The 13,113-nt window shown below is 38.0% G+C and overlaps 1 protein-coding gene across 1 annotated transcript in view; it reads right to left on the reverse strand.

Annotated features, from left to right (window-relative positions):
* LOC123309027 (nose resistant to fluoxetine protein 6-like) overlaps positions 1–8,610 on the reverse strand; it is a 41,302-nt gene extending 32,692 nt beyond the window's left edge. The window contains exons 1-2 of the mRNA XM_044891875.1: positions 8,277–8,610; positions 8,047–8,225 (exon numbers count right to left, since the gene is read on the reverse strand). Coding sequence (XP_044747810.1) covers positions 8,047–8,225; positions 8,277–8,478 — 381 coding nt within the window. The 5' untranslated portion in view covers positions 8,479–8,610. The remainder of the gene's footprint in view (positions 1–8,046; positions 8,226–8,276) is intronic.
* Positions 8,611–13,113: the final 4,503 nt, after the last annotated feature.

Genomic DNA, 13,113 nt, shown 5'->3' on the forward strand with positions numbered 1-13,113 from the left:
CTATATTGTGGTTGAACACAAAAAAAGCCTGAAAGTCCAAGCCAGTACATTAGGTGCCAAAGGTACGGACATGCGCAGAACAAACAAAAACTACTGTTCAAAAAATTCAGGAAGTAGCGAAGACCAAACCTACAAAACAGGAAAAGAAGAGGGAGACTCCAAAACCCGTTCAGAAAAAAGAAGAACAGAAGAAGCTTACAATGAAACAGGCTGTGAACAGTAAACAGGAGAAGAAAAAGATTCCTGAATCAGCCGAAGATTTAGATATCTTAACGGAAAAAATTTTCAATAAGATAATGTTAAAAATTTAGAGGGAAATGGAGAAAAAACTCCAAGCATTAATCAGTAAACTGAATTAATGGACCTTACGCGTATTAGGAAGAAATCTCTCAAGATAATCTAGTGGAACATAAACGGGATCAACACTCGGAAAGCCGAGATAGAAGAAATAATATCAGAGAGACTACCTGATATTATAGCCCTACAGGAAACAGGAATAAACCGGAACAGACGACTGAATTTCATGAATTATGAAACGTATAGATGTGACAGAATTACAAACACCGGAGGAGGAGTAGCAATATTGGTGAGAACAGATCTGAAACACTACTTCAAAAGAAGATCTGACGAAACACAAGGAGAAACAGAAACAGTGACGATTGTTGCCGAATTGAATCGTTAAGAAGTCGAAATTACCTCGGCATACAAGCCACCACAAAAGAATTTATTGGAAGAAGAGATAAACAACATTTTGAAAGGGACAAACCCAAAAATCTGCATCGGAGATTTCAACTGTAAATCCCCATTATGGAACAGCAGAACAGAGAATAGAAATGGAAAAAAACTAAAGGATTTCGCCGAAAAACAAAATGCTATAGTGATTGGACCAGATAGTAATACCAGATGTAATAGATATAGCGATATTGAAAAATATAACTCAAGAAATCTCGATTGAAACTTTGGAAGATGGAACCTCAAACCACAATCCCGTGGAATTGACAATTGGAGAAGAACCAAGAGAAAAACTGCTGGAAATAAGAGAATATACCAATTGGACTAAATACAGCCATTTAATACAATCGGAAATAACAGAAATTCGAACAATAAGCACTCCAGACGATCTGGAATGTGAGGTTGATAAACTGGAAGAGATTATATTGAAAGCTTACGAAAAAAGCACGAAAAGAGTGAAGAGACCAGCACCAAGTCATCCGCATGGCGATACGCCTAAAGAAATAAAAGATCTTATACGAGAAAATCGAAAACTCAGAAGAATATATCGGATGAATAAAAATGTTCTGAATAGATGGAACCTCAACCGCCATAGCCGAGTTCTGAAAAATGTCCTGAAAGATCTAAGAACAACCAGATGGAACAAAAGGGTTCAAGAACTGAATACAATCGATCATTCTGCATGGAGAATGCAAAAAAGCCTACGAGGAGAAAAGACTAAAATTCCACCCCTACACGGAGAAAGGGGAATGGCGTATACCAATACTGATAAGGCATAAGCATTGGCAGACTCGATCGAACGAGAATCGAGAATAAATTACAGGATAGACGACGATAACGAAGATTTGGAAGAACTGGTTGAAGAAAATGATGAAGAAATGGATGAATTACCAGCGACTGCTGAAATAGACAAACCAACATCGCCAAATGTAATCAAGGAAAAAATTAGAAGTTTGAAGAAGAGGAAAGCTCCCGGAAGCGATAAAATAACGAATGTTATGTTGAAGAAATTACCCAGAAAAGGCATAGCCGCTCTAACGAATATCGCGAATGGAATTATGGGGACAGAACACTACCCAGAAAAATGGAAAACAGCAGAAGTCATAGTGCTCAATAAATCATTCAAAGTTCCCACAAAACTACAGACCGATAAGTCTACTGTCGGCGTTAGGAAAAGTAGAAGAAAGAATTATCGCCACGAGGCTAAATGAGGAAACCGAAAATCTGAAACTAATACCACCAGAACAGTTCGGATTCAGAAAAGAGCATTCAACAGAGCAACAATTATTAAGGCTCACAGAATATATTACAGAGGGATTCCAAAATAAACAAGATTTTACGTGCAAGTGGAAGGAGAATGCTCCACAACAAGAGATATAGAGACTGGAGTACCCCAAGGGTCAGTACTTGGGCCACTTCTGTACAACATATACATTCACGATATTCCGAAGAATCCAAGAACCATGCTAACGTTATATGCTGACGACACAGGCATAGCAACTCGACACCGTAAACCAGAAGTAATAGAACGAGTTCTACAAGAAACGATTGACGAAACAAATGACTGGTGCATAAAGTGGAAAATCGAGCTCAATGGACAGAAGCCAAGCAATATTACTACAGAAGAGAAGACTGCGACCCACAGCGAGTTCACGGCGAAGAAATCGACTGGAAAAATGAAGCCAAATATTTAGGAATAACGCTTGACAATAGTCGCTTGGAATAGTATATAACATTACTATCAAGGTAAGAGGGTTTTTACTGGCGAATGGAGGAGTTACCTCCTTGAGCCAGTAAAACCCGTTACCTTACGTGTATTGTTTTATATTTTATTTGTTTCTCATTTGTAAAAAGGTTAGATAAATTCCAAAAAAATCTCAATAATTTGTCGCAAATGTCCTAAGTTATGGAAGCGTTGCCATGAACTTGTCTGTTTATTTTTCTTTACATTTGTTTTGGCGAAAGCGAAAATGAATGTACCAAAAGAAATTATTGAGGCAGCCAGCAGTTAGAAAAAGTGGTAGAAAGAATTATAGCCACGAGGCTAAATGAAGAAACCGAAAATCTGAAACTAATACCACCAGAACAGTTCGGATTCAGAATCGTCATTCAACACCAGCAACAATTATTAAGGCTCACAGAATACATTACAGAGGGATTCCAAAATAAACAAGCTACAGGTCTTGTTTTACTAGACGTCGCCAGAGCATTCGACAGAGTATGGCATGAAGGATTAATATATAAGATGAGATGTGCTGGATATTCGATCAAAATGTGCAAGTTGATCCCGATTTATCTCGAAAATAGAAGATTTTACGTGAACGTGGAAGGAGAATGCTCTACAATAAGAAATATAGAGGCTGGAGTACCCCAAGGGTCAGTACTTGGGCCACTTCTGTACAACATATACATTCAAAAAATTCCGAAGAATCCAAGAACCGTGCTAACGTTATATGCTGACGACACAGACATAGCAACTCGACACCGCAACCCAGAAGTAATAGAACGAGTTCTACAAGAAACGATTGACGAAACAAATGACTGGTGCATAAAGTGGAAAATCAAGCTGAATGGACAAAAGAGCCAAGCAACATTACTGCAGAGAAGAAGACTGCGACCCACGACGAATCTAGGAGTTGACGGCGAAGAAATCGACTGGAAAAATGAAGCCAAATATTTAGGAATAACAAAATTGAAGATAATCAAAGCCGTTGCTAGGCCTAAACTAACCTATGGATCAGTTGCCTGGGGTTTAGCGGCAAAGAGCCACATCAAAAGAATTCAGGCCACTGAAAACAAGCTGCTACTATGTGCAATAGATGCACCTTGGTTTGTCATTAATAGACAGATTTATAGGGACCTAAAATGGGAAAGCATAACGGAATTCATGAACAGAAAAGCAGATAAATTATTCGAAACAGCGAAAAAACCATCCGAATCAAGAACTCAGGAAACTAGTGGACTACGACCCAGAGGAAGACAAAAGGTGAATTTACCGAAGGAGACCAAAGATCAAATAAGAAGAGATCAGAATAAGAACATATATAAGAACTTATTGAAAAATCCAATAAAGTGGTATCCAATAGAGGATAAACACATAAATCCCAGTACGATAGTGTGCGAGAAGAAAACCGACTAAGAGATGAACGGTTTATAGGCAAATGCCCGGAACCAAAATTCAAGAAGCAGTTAAGGGTTTTTAGTGGGTCTCGAGCTCAGGAGAGTGAGAATCCCCACACTTTTTTTCCCTCAGGAGAGGGTGGTTCGTCTGACTTGCAGATTTCCCCCCTGCTCCATCCGACTATCATCTGTTTCCTCAACTGAATAAAAGTTTGAAAGGTCGTAAATTTTCTTTTAACTAATAAAAGCTGTTGAGGTCTGGTTTGCAGAGCAGGAACAAACATTTTTTTTAAAGGTCTCTAGAGACGGTACAGGTTCGCTGTAACGAATGTATCCAATTGAGGGGAAAATATGTCGAGTAATAAAATATTTTGACATTGAAATTTTGTTTGGTTCTATAGTAGGCTAAAATTTTTTCTATATATCCTCGTATATGATTTTCCAATAATATTGATGACGAATGGATCGATAATTGCGGCGATATATAAGACAGCGACTATGCTATTAATATTGTTTTGACTGACAGACCAAGAGTTTTGTTTCCCGCTCGTAAAGTGTCGCTAGCAACTGGGTCAAAAAACGCCTGACAAAGCCGAGTCTGGCAACCCAATTCACGCTCGGATATGCCGCCCGTCCAGAAGTGTCCCCATCAGTAAGATGAACCGAAAGGAGTGAACAAACGAAAGAAGCCAAGAACAATCTTCTGATTCGGAAGAGAACACAATTTGACGACTGCTCGACAAATTGTCCCAGAAGCAGCAGCAACATAAGCTACTCGAGTGGTGGAATCAGCTCCTGGAAAAACAGATGATATGCGGTCGATAGACCCCTTTGACGAGGACTATTGTCATCTAGAATGATGATAACGGTACCTGGAAGGATAGGAGTAAATGGATGGAATCACTTGTGACGTTGCTGCAAGGTTGCAAGTTCTCCTGACGCCAACGCTTCCGGAAGTCCTGCTGAAATCGTTGGACTAGTAGCCAACGAGACAGATGGTTCACAGACCCGAAACTGACATCTATATTAAGAGGAGCAGTGAGGTAGCGGAAAACCAGAAAATGCCCTGGCGTGAGGGCCTAAAAATCATAGGGATCAGACTATGGGAGATACAGAGGACGAGAGTTGAGGTTTGCCTCAACCTGAGTACAGACGGTGAGAAACTCCTCGTAAGTGAGTTTTTGCTCGCCGATACCGCCGATACCTACAGCGGTTTCCTAAAGGTCGCCAAAGCGAGGACTTGAAGGGGGTATGAATCGCCAGTCAGTTCCGAAAGACGAGGCTTCATCACACAGACTCCGCTGATGTTGTGGATTAGACAATAAGCGGCCAAGGTCACGAAGGTAGTTATGTGCACCCATGAAGTTGGTCCCATTATCTGAAAAGATAACGGAAGGATGACCTCGGCGTGCAACCAAGCGGAGATAAGCTGCAATGAAAGCTGGGGTGGACAGCTCAGATGCCAATTCTAGGTGAACCGCTTTGGTAGTGAAGCAGTTGAAGACAACTAGATATGCCTTTGTGCTAACGCCTCCGCATAATCGTGCACTCATCACATAAAATGTACCAGCGTAGTCAACGCCAGTGGAAAGAAAAGCCATAGCAGAGGATAACCGCTCAGGTGGAAGATTGTCCTGTATCAGAGGACGGGATATGCAGGAGAAGCATAGGTTGCATTTGCGTACTATATTACGTCCTTCCAAAAACCAGTACCGTCTACGAATGAAAGAATCAGTAGCTAAAGTATCGACGCACAGAAGACGATGATGGGCGTCGTAGATGATCAGATGATTGAGATGATGTTTTTTTAGCAGAATCGGATGTTTGTGTCTATATGGTAATAAAGGGCAGAAAGGCGACCGAAAGAGGTGGAGTTTAATGATAAGCCGATGACGAGAGGAATATTTCTGAAACTCAGCTAGCTCCTGAGCGAAATTAACAGATTGAACGGGACTTATTGATCAGATTTCTGTTTCTTGAAGCTCAATAGAGGAGCGAGGTAAATATGGACCACGAGCATGCAGTACGAGTCGAAACGTTCAATCATGGTTGGTTCATTGCAGATGGCTGCTAACATTAAAGCGGGTGGATCGGCTGAGCTTCGTCGTTTACTTGCTCAGTTTGAAATGAATCAACAGAGGAAAGAGGCCACGAAGATGAGTCGAGAGACAACCAAGAAGGACCACGCTATCACAATGGGTGATGATGAATGTCTGTTGGCATCAATTCTCAAGAGGCACAATCAGCTGGATTGTCCTCAGACACCACATGACTCCAGCAATCCGAAGGAATCAGATCCTGTATTTCAGCGACTCGATTGCCAACATATGTCTTGCATCTATGACTTCCACCTCGGATCCACGACAAGGCAATGGAAGAATCGCAAAAGGCTATATATTCAGCACCGAGATGCTGCAAAACGCTGGTTTTGCGAGAAGATGGGCACCGCAAAGTTCTTGACGTGGCGGGGTCACAGCTTTGCAAGGAGCAGTTTTGGATTTTGCCGCTAAAAGAGACAAATGGCATTGACCAGATGATGCAGAAGTGCGAAGATAAACGACTGCAGCGTAGCCCGATTCAGAGGCATCACACAAGCCGACCAACCGATGAGCAGAAGAAGAAATGTCAAGGATGAATCTTGGGATGTGAAGATATGCCAATGTGGAAATGCTGATGGGATTGGAACTGCAACCACAGGGGCTGAACCTCGTTTGGAAGAGGTTGGTCCCATTCCAGATGAAGTAGACAGAGCTGACCGAAGAAGATTTTGGCATAGAAGGTGACAGGAGTTAACCATCCCAAGGGATCGAAGATTCTGGCCATCTGACTCAGCATAGTCCGTTTGGACAGATTTCGATATTATCGTGAAGAGGAACCTCGACGACCGAAATATTTGGAAGACTAAAACAATTATGATTTTTTCAAAGGATTCAGACTATCGAAAAGATGCTTTTCCAGCATTTAAGATGAAATAAAGCATTTGATCGCTCATCCAAGAGGAAGGTTTTTGTCCGAACACCGTGATCATTTTATTGATTTTGCGAATACAGAATGCCCACATGACGGAAGTAAAAAAAAATTTATAGATTTGCTGAAGATACTCGGAAACCGATTTGATAAGATATCGAAGAACGTAGAACAGGAGTGATATCATGAGACGAATGATTTAATTGATATAAGCACCCCCAATTCTATAAGGACATATTAGATCGATATTCTTCATTCTTCATCAGTCATCTCAGCTATTTCCATTTGGAGTTTGAATAGTTTTCTACAACACTACATACATGTTTTTCGCGAAAATAAAAAGTTTTCCGCGAATCCCTAGGAAAATTTGACATTCCAGAAGAAATTTCTCGAAGAAAAAGTCAGGCTTTCCCAATTGTTAGGAAATATTCATGTGAGGAAATGATATTTCTTCACAGTTGTTCGTATTCTACATAAATGATTGAAAACACGATGTCTATAAGTAATTAATTCATATTTCATAAATCTCGATGCATTGCAGAATGGATTTTGAAATCAGTTTGTTATTTTTACAGTTTTTCGATAAGAAGTATGCCATTACTCAATACAATCGTGTTTTTACCCTTGCGATAGTCCATAAAACTTTTATATGTATATTCGTACTTTTCTCTTAGTTTTTTTGCAGATATTCTAATGCAGCTGTATTCACTGATTCAACCAGTTCTGAAGGAGTCCCAGGAATGAAAAATTCATCAACACTGTTTTATTTCCGAAAACAACGGCAATTATTAAATTTATATGCGCCAAGTTTGACAATTCAACATTAATACGTTTCCATATTAACGCAACCAATTTCATAACCAATTTCAAAGCACCATTTATTTAATAATAAATAATTCGCGATTTTCTCAAAATTAATCAACCTCTGTCGCATTTTGAACGATTTGTGGAAAAATAGTATGTTCACCTCGTAGGAAAAGCCACATTCCTGTACTCTGTGTTGCTAAGTCTCGGCTTGCGCTTCGACTTAGAAATCTTCACAGTCGTCCAGGAATGTTAGGCTTTCTCTACCTGGTGAAAAATGTACCATTACATTCCTCACCTGAGGATTCATCATAAGAAAAACACACGTAAAACTCAAAGAGAAAATCATGTAATTTCAAACCGTATACCTAAAGCCATATTTGAAACGTTATTATAGAAAATTATCTTCTCATCACCACAAACCTTCATATCGTGCAAACGATCAAATTGTCTATCAGCTGCTGCGAAGGAAATAGACCCAAGGCAATATTTTCCAGTTATTGTACCATCATCATTAGAGGACCCAACGCACTGATCAAATTGGCCTATATCATCGCTCAGTAATCCAATCCCTGATCTAAGTTTCGAAGTTGCATCCAACACTACAAGAAAAACTGTTAGGGAAAGAACAAGAGAAACAAGTACCTACCTACTTTTCCAAGCCCAAGAAAGTTTCAAACCTTCCAACTCTTCAAGCATTTGACTCAAGTCTAAGCCACACTTTCCCATAGCACCGTCCGAAATATTCATTTTTTTGAGTTGTTCTTTGAAAGCAATTTCGATGCCATCTCCAAAAGATCCACTAACACATAAGTACACCGAAAACAGGATCAAAACAACAGCTGAGGTTGCCATCGTTAATTCTCAAAAATTCACCTCATACTCCGCATATGCTTTGGCCACCGGTTTTATATTTCTATCCTGAATTGAAAATATTTTACTATCGCAGATTTTATCGAACGATTATTGATGGAAAAGATTTATTTATCCAAATCTTCGATGTATCAGTCATTGACATCCCATAATGTTTTTCGATTACGGGAGTTTTTGAACGAACCGTGAAATCATGTTGCCCGTAGATGTCCAATATTTTTGATGAATCTGCGTTTCAATGTCATTCACACTGCACTTCGAGTAGTTTTATCACTTGAATTAACGTAGATCTTTAGATAGTGAACATCGCATTGATTTTGAGTTGAATTGTCAATCGAATATACGATATACGTACTACATATATACCACCAAACATTTATGAAGTGAAAGGTGAACCATATATACATTGAAGGTGAGGCTTTTTTTCAACAGAGGGTAGAACTGGTCAAAATGAAGCGTTTAACCAAAAATCCCCGATACAAAACTTTCAAAATGACAAAGTTGAAAAAAAAAATTGATAATGATTACTGAAATAGATCCTTATATTACCTTAGACCGTTTGTTAGCTGAATTAACGCAAAGCATCTCGAAAGAGCCATGTGGTTTCTTTTAGGATATTGGCTCGTTCGATATTCACGTGGTAATGAAAATGGAAATTTAGGATTGCCGAATTGTTCTCATTTTTTTTTATTAACTTAAACGATATTATGAAATGGTTCATTTCGATACCAACTGACAGAAGAGACTTAGGACACATGAGTAAAAAATATAATAATACTTCAAAATATCACCGTTTGGATTAATAGTGCTCATGTGCAGAAAATTGATGCACAACTGAATCTATCCATGAGAACCATAACTGGAACTATTAGATCTTCACCTATTCAATGGTTACCAGTTCTTTCAAACATTTTACCGCCTCATATTCGTAGACAGACTGCGGTTATGAATTCCTGGAAAAAATTCCAATCCTATCCAGACTCGTTCCCAATTCTATCCTATATTCCCGAAAATACCATTCCAAGACTGAAGTCGCGTAAACCTTTATGGTCCAACTCTTTTCTTAATTCGAATATAAGGGACAAAGACCTTTGGCAGTCTGAATGGAATAGGTGCACTATTTTCAACAAAGAATTAGTAACTGATCCTTCGAATAGAGTTCCTGGTTTTGATCTTCCCAGGAAAATATGGTGTATTCTGAATCGTATAAGAACAGGTCACGGACGTTGCAATAGCATGCTTTTCAGGTGGAATTCAGTTGAAAGCCCTAGTTGTGAATGCGGGGAACCAGAAGAAACCATAAATCATCTAGTTAATCATTGTCCAATTTATAAATTTCAGGATGGTTTCAGAGCTATACATGCAGTTTCCGAATCTTTTTTGAATTGGGTTGTCAATTTTAGGTCAATCTGACATATTGAATCTAATTTTATTATTTTACGTTTTTCTGCTTTTGTTTTCTCTTTATTTCAGATAAAAGTTTCTGGTATCTTGGAGAAGACTTTCTGGATTTTCCTTTTTGTTGGAGAAAGAATCAATTTTTGCAGTGCGAGATGCCCTTCAATATGGAATATTTCAGCTTATTTCGTGAACAATTACAATCCACTACACTCACGGGGAGAAAGGGTTTTTTTACTGAGGTTTTTCCCTAAGCTCTTGTATCATACACCAATTTGTATGGTACCCCGTTACGCTAACCTCTGCTAAAACTGTATCTCATACACATGCTACAATTATTGTTTGCTGTTCAAGATTGTAATGCTCTATATCAAAAAAAAAATATATATATATATATATATACAATGGGCATCACAATCTTTTTGTTCGAACATTCCAACAATCGTCGTAAAAATGGGATGAAATGGAGAAACATCATAGCACTTTTTCAACATAACGAACATAAGCACTTCCAAGAAGCTGACTCGATTTTCTACATTTTTTTTCACCCTAAATTGCACGATACAACAATTTTGATTCTCTCAAAAGTGACCTGATGCATCAAATCCGATGAACTTGGTACTGAACTATTCATTGTCCATGTTTCATTCATTTCTATATTTTATATGTGCTGGGTGACTAAGACTATCGACACAGCTCTAATTTCGTCTGCTGATTCCAAATGAATGGGCCTTGACGGTGTCAATAATCAACAGGATTTACTTCACTCTTGAAAAAAGCTTTTTACGAAAAACACGTGATACAACATGAACATACGCAAAAGTAAAAATCTCAAAAATTTTGGATATTTTTTATAGACAATTTTAGGTGAAACGACTTATTTTGATGAGTTCTACTTTCTGCCAAAAAAAAAGCCTCACCTTTGAAAACACCCTGTAATATCGAAATTGAATATAGACTGATCATTCGGAAATAAGTTCAATTAATGATGAGGAGATTTAGTCATGGGATTAACAAGCAAAAAAAGGTCTGAACATTGCTGCCTCTACGTTGCATTACATGAGGGTTAAGAAGATTAACTGGAATACGTGCTCCAAAATGAAAGAAACGGTAAAATTCTGCCTAACATATTATGTCAGATATGTTTGACGAACAAACACTACAAACAGAAATGTTTGAGGAAATTTTGAAGGAGGTGGAAAAGTTAAGAAGCCGAAATGATGAGAGGGACGAAGGACAAATTAACATAATACCTACTGGTAAATCCTAAACAGGATTATAATAAAATTCAATAAAGTGGGTATGTGAATTGCAGAGTTGATACAATCATCTATCATTGAAAATGATATTGTTGGGAGTTCCAATTAAGCAAAAAATAACATGGCCCTATCTTGGCGACATTCTGAAGACTGAAGGAGAAAAGATATCACTGGATGCGATATGAAATCACAAAGGTACAACAAACGGTGAACAAGTTTGGCTTGGAAAGTGATAACAAAAAAAAACCAAACGAAGATCTAACAACCCATAGACTACGACGAGAATAGGCAATAAAGGTAAAAATCGAAACATTAATATGTATTCTTCTGTCGGCAGTAAAAAATGAGACAGAAGCCCCAAAACGAAGATGGTCTCATTTAAATTCATGAAAATAATTAGAAACAAACAAACTCTTAATGAATTTCACAACCTCAAATTATATACTTGATATCTTGATGAATATAAATACTTCAATTCAGTTCAATTGTGACTGATTACTAGACTAGAAGTCGATTATTTCGATAACTGTAATGATTCAAAATTTATACCTATACTTGTAAATATTCGTAGCATCCGTGAAACCACTCAGAGTTTTTGCAGTGTAAGTGCTTACATGTCATCAATTCAAGAATGAGGGCTAGAGGACTACCGTTTTTGTGCTCACCAGTTGGACCTCAGTTGTAGAGTGAGGTCCTGAATATGGACAAATCATCTATCATCTAATCAAGATTAGATCTTAATCTTGATTGACTTCTCATTTCACAGATCACAATATTGGAGAAATTGAATATAAAAATAGGTATTCGGTTACTAATCAATATCTTGCTCGTTATTTTTTGATTTTTAATTCGCGCATGTTGTATGTAAGACCCTTTCTAACAACGATTTGGCTTCACTACTTTCATAGCGTGAAACAAGAAATATCAATATAAGTACATATAATAGATATATGGAGACCATAAATTCATAATTAATCATATAGTTGGGTCTATGATGTGGAGCTTACACTACACTAGCACATCTAGCGGCGAATTCGCACGTGGTAGCCTTCATTAATGATATCCTGGTAGGCCTTAAGAGTCCAGACCCAGATTAATATCTGGTGACAAAAGATCCCAATTATTTCTGTAGTCATGAAACTAGATTACATACTTAAATACAAGGTGTCAGGGGTATTTTTTTTTAATGGAACAAAAAACAAAACTGAAAATGTCAAATTTTTTATGGGAAATTTGAATTGCAAAAATCACATTATCATGACTTTAGATTTGTGGCTTTCACACTCCTCTCCCTATAAACATTCACTCATCCCAGATATCTCAGATATCAAAAGGATTGAGCTCTGTGAGAGCCCTTTCCAGAATTTCCAGTAGGTACATAAAGAAGACAGGAAACCTCATAAACCTTTCACCTGAAATGGAAACTTTTTATCGAAACGCTCGTAGTTCACGGTGACCGCACCTCCTGGTGGATATTCGTGAAAGAAAGGACCGATGATGATGATGATGCCGACATTGAAGCTCAAACAATCATTTTGGATGGAGTGGTCAGTCATGTTTTCGCATAGGATTCACTTCCGCCCAGTAAAGACTATTTGGTTTTTTCAGACTGATTTTTAGTAACTTGATCGAGATTTATGTTTCGGGGTTGGAAGGGTGCCAGCACTTTGACAATGTGATTTTTGCTAACTAACTAAAATTCCCCATCCATCATTAAAAAATAAAAATGAAGAGAGACGATTTTGCTTTGTTTCCTGTTTTATTCGACAAGAATTATACCCCCAACCTTGTATAACCTAGAGAAGTATTTGAAATTAAATTGTGAGGAACTGAATCAGCATTCACAATAATTTTCTGAATTTGTTGGATTGATTCAAGATTAAAAACAAAAGTACAAAATTGAATAATCTTCCGCAGTGCCTAGACTAAATAGACTTATATTTAATTGATTTATAGATCA

This window comes from Coccinella septempunctata, chromosome 3 (genome assembly GCF_907165205.1).
Source record: "Coccinella septempunctata chromosome 3, icCocSept1.1, whole genome shotgun sequence".
In the NCBI taxonomy this organism is placed as follows: domain Eukaryota; kingdom Metazoa; phylum Arthropoda; class Insecta; order Coleoptera; family Coccinellidae; genus Coccinella; species Coccinella septempunctata.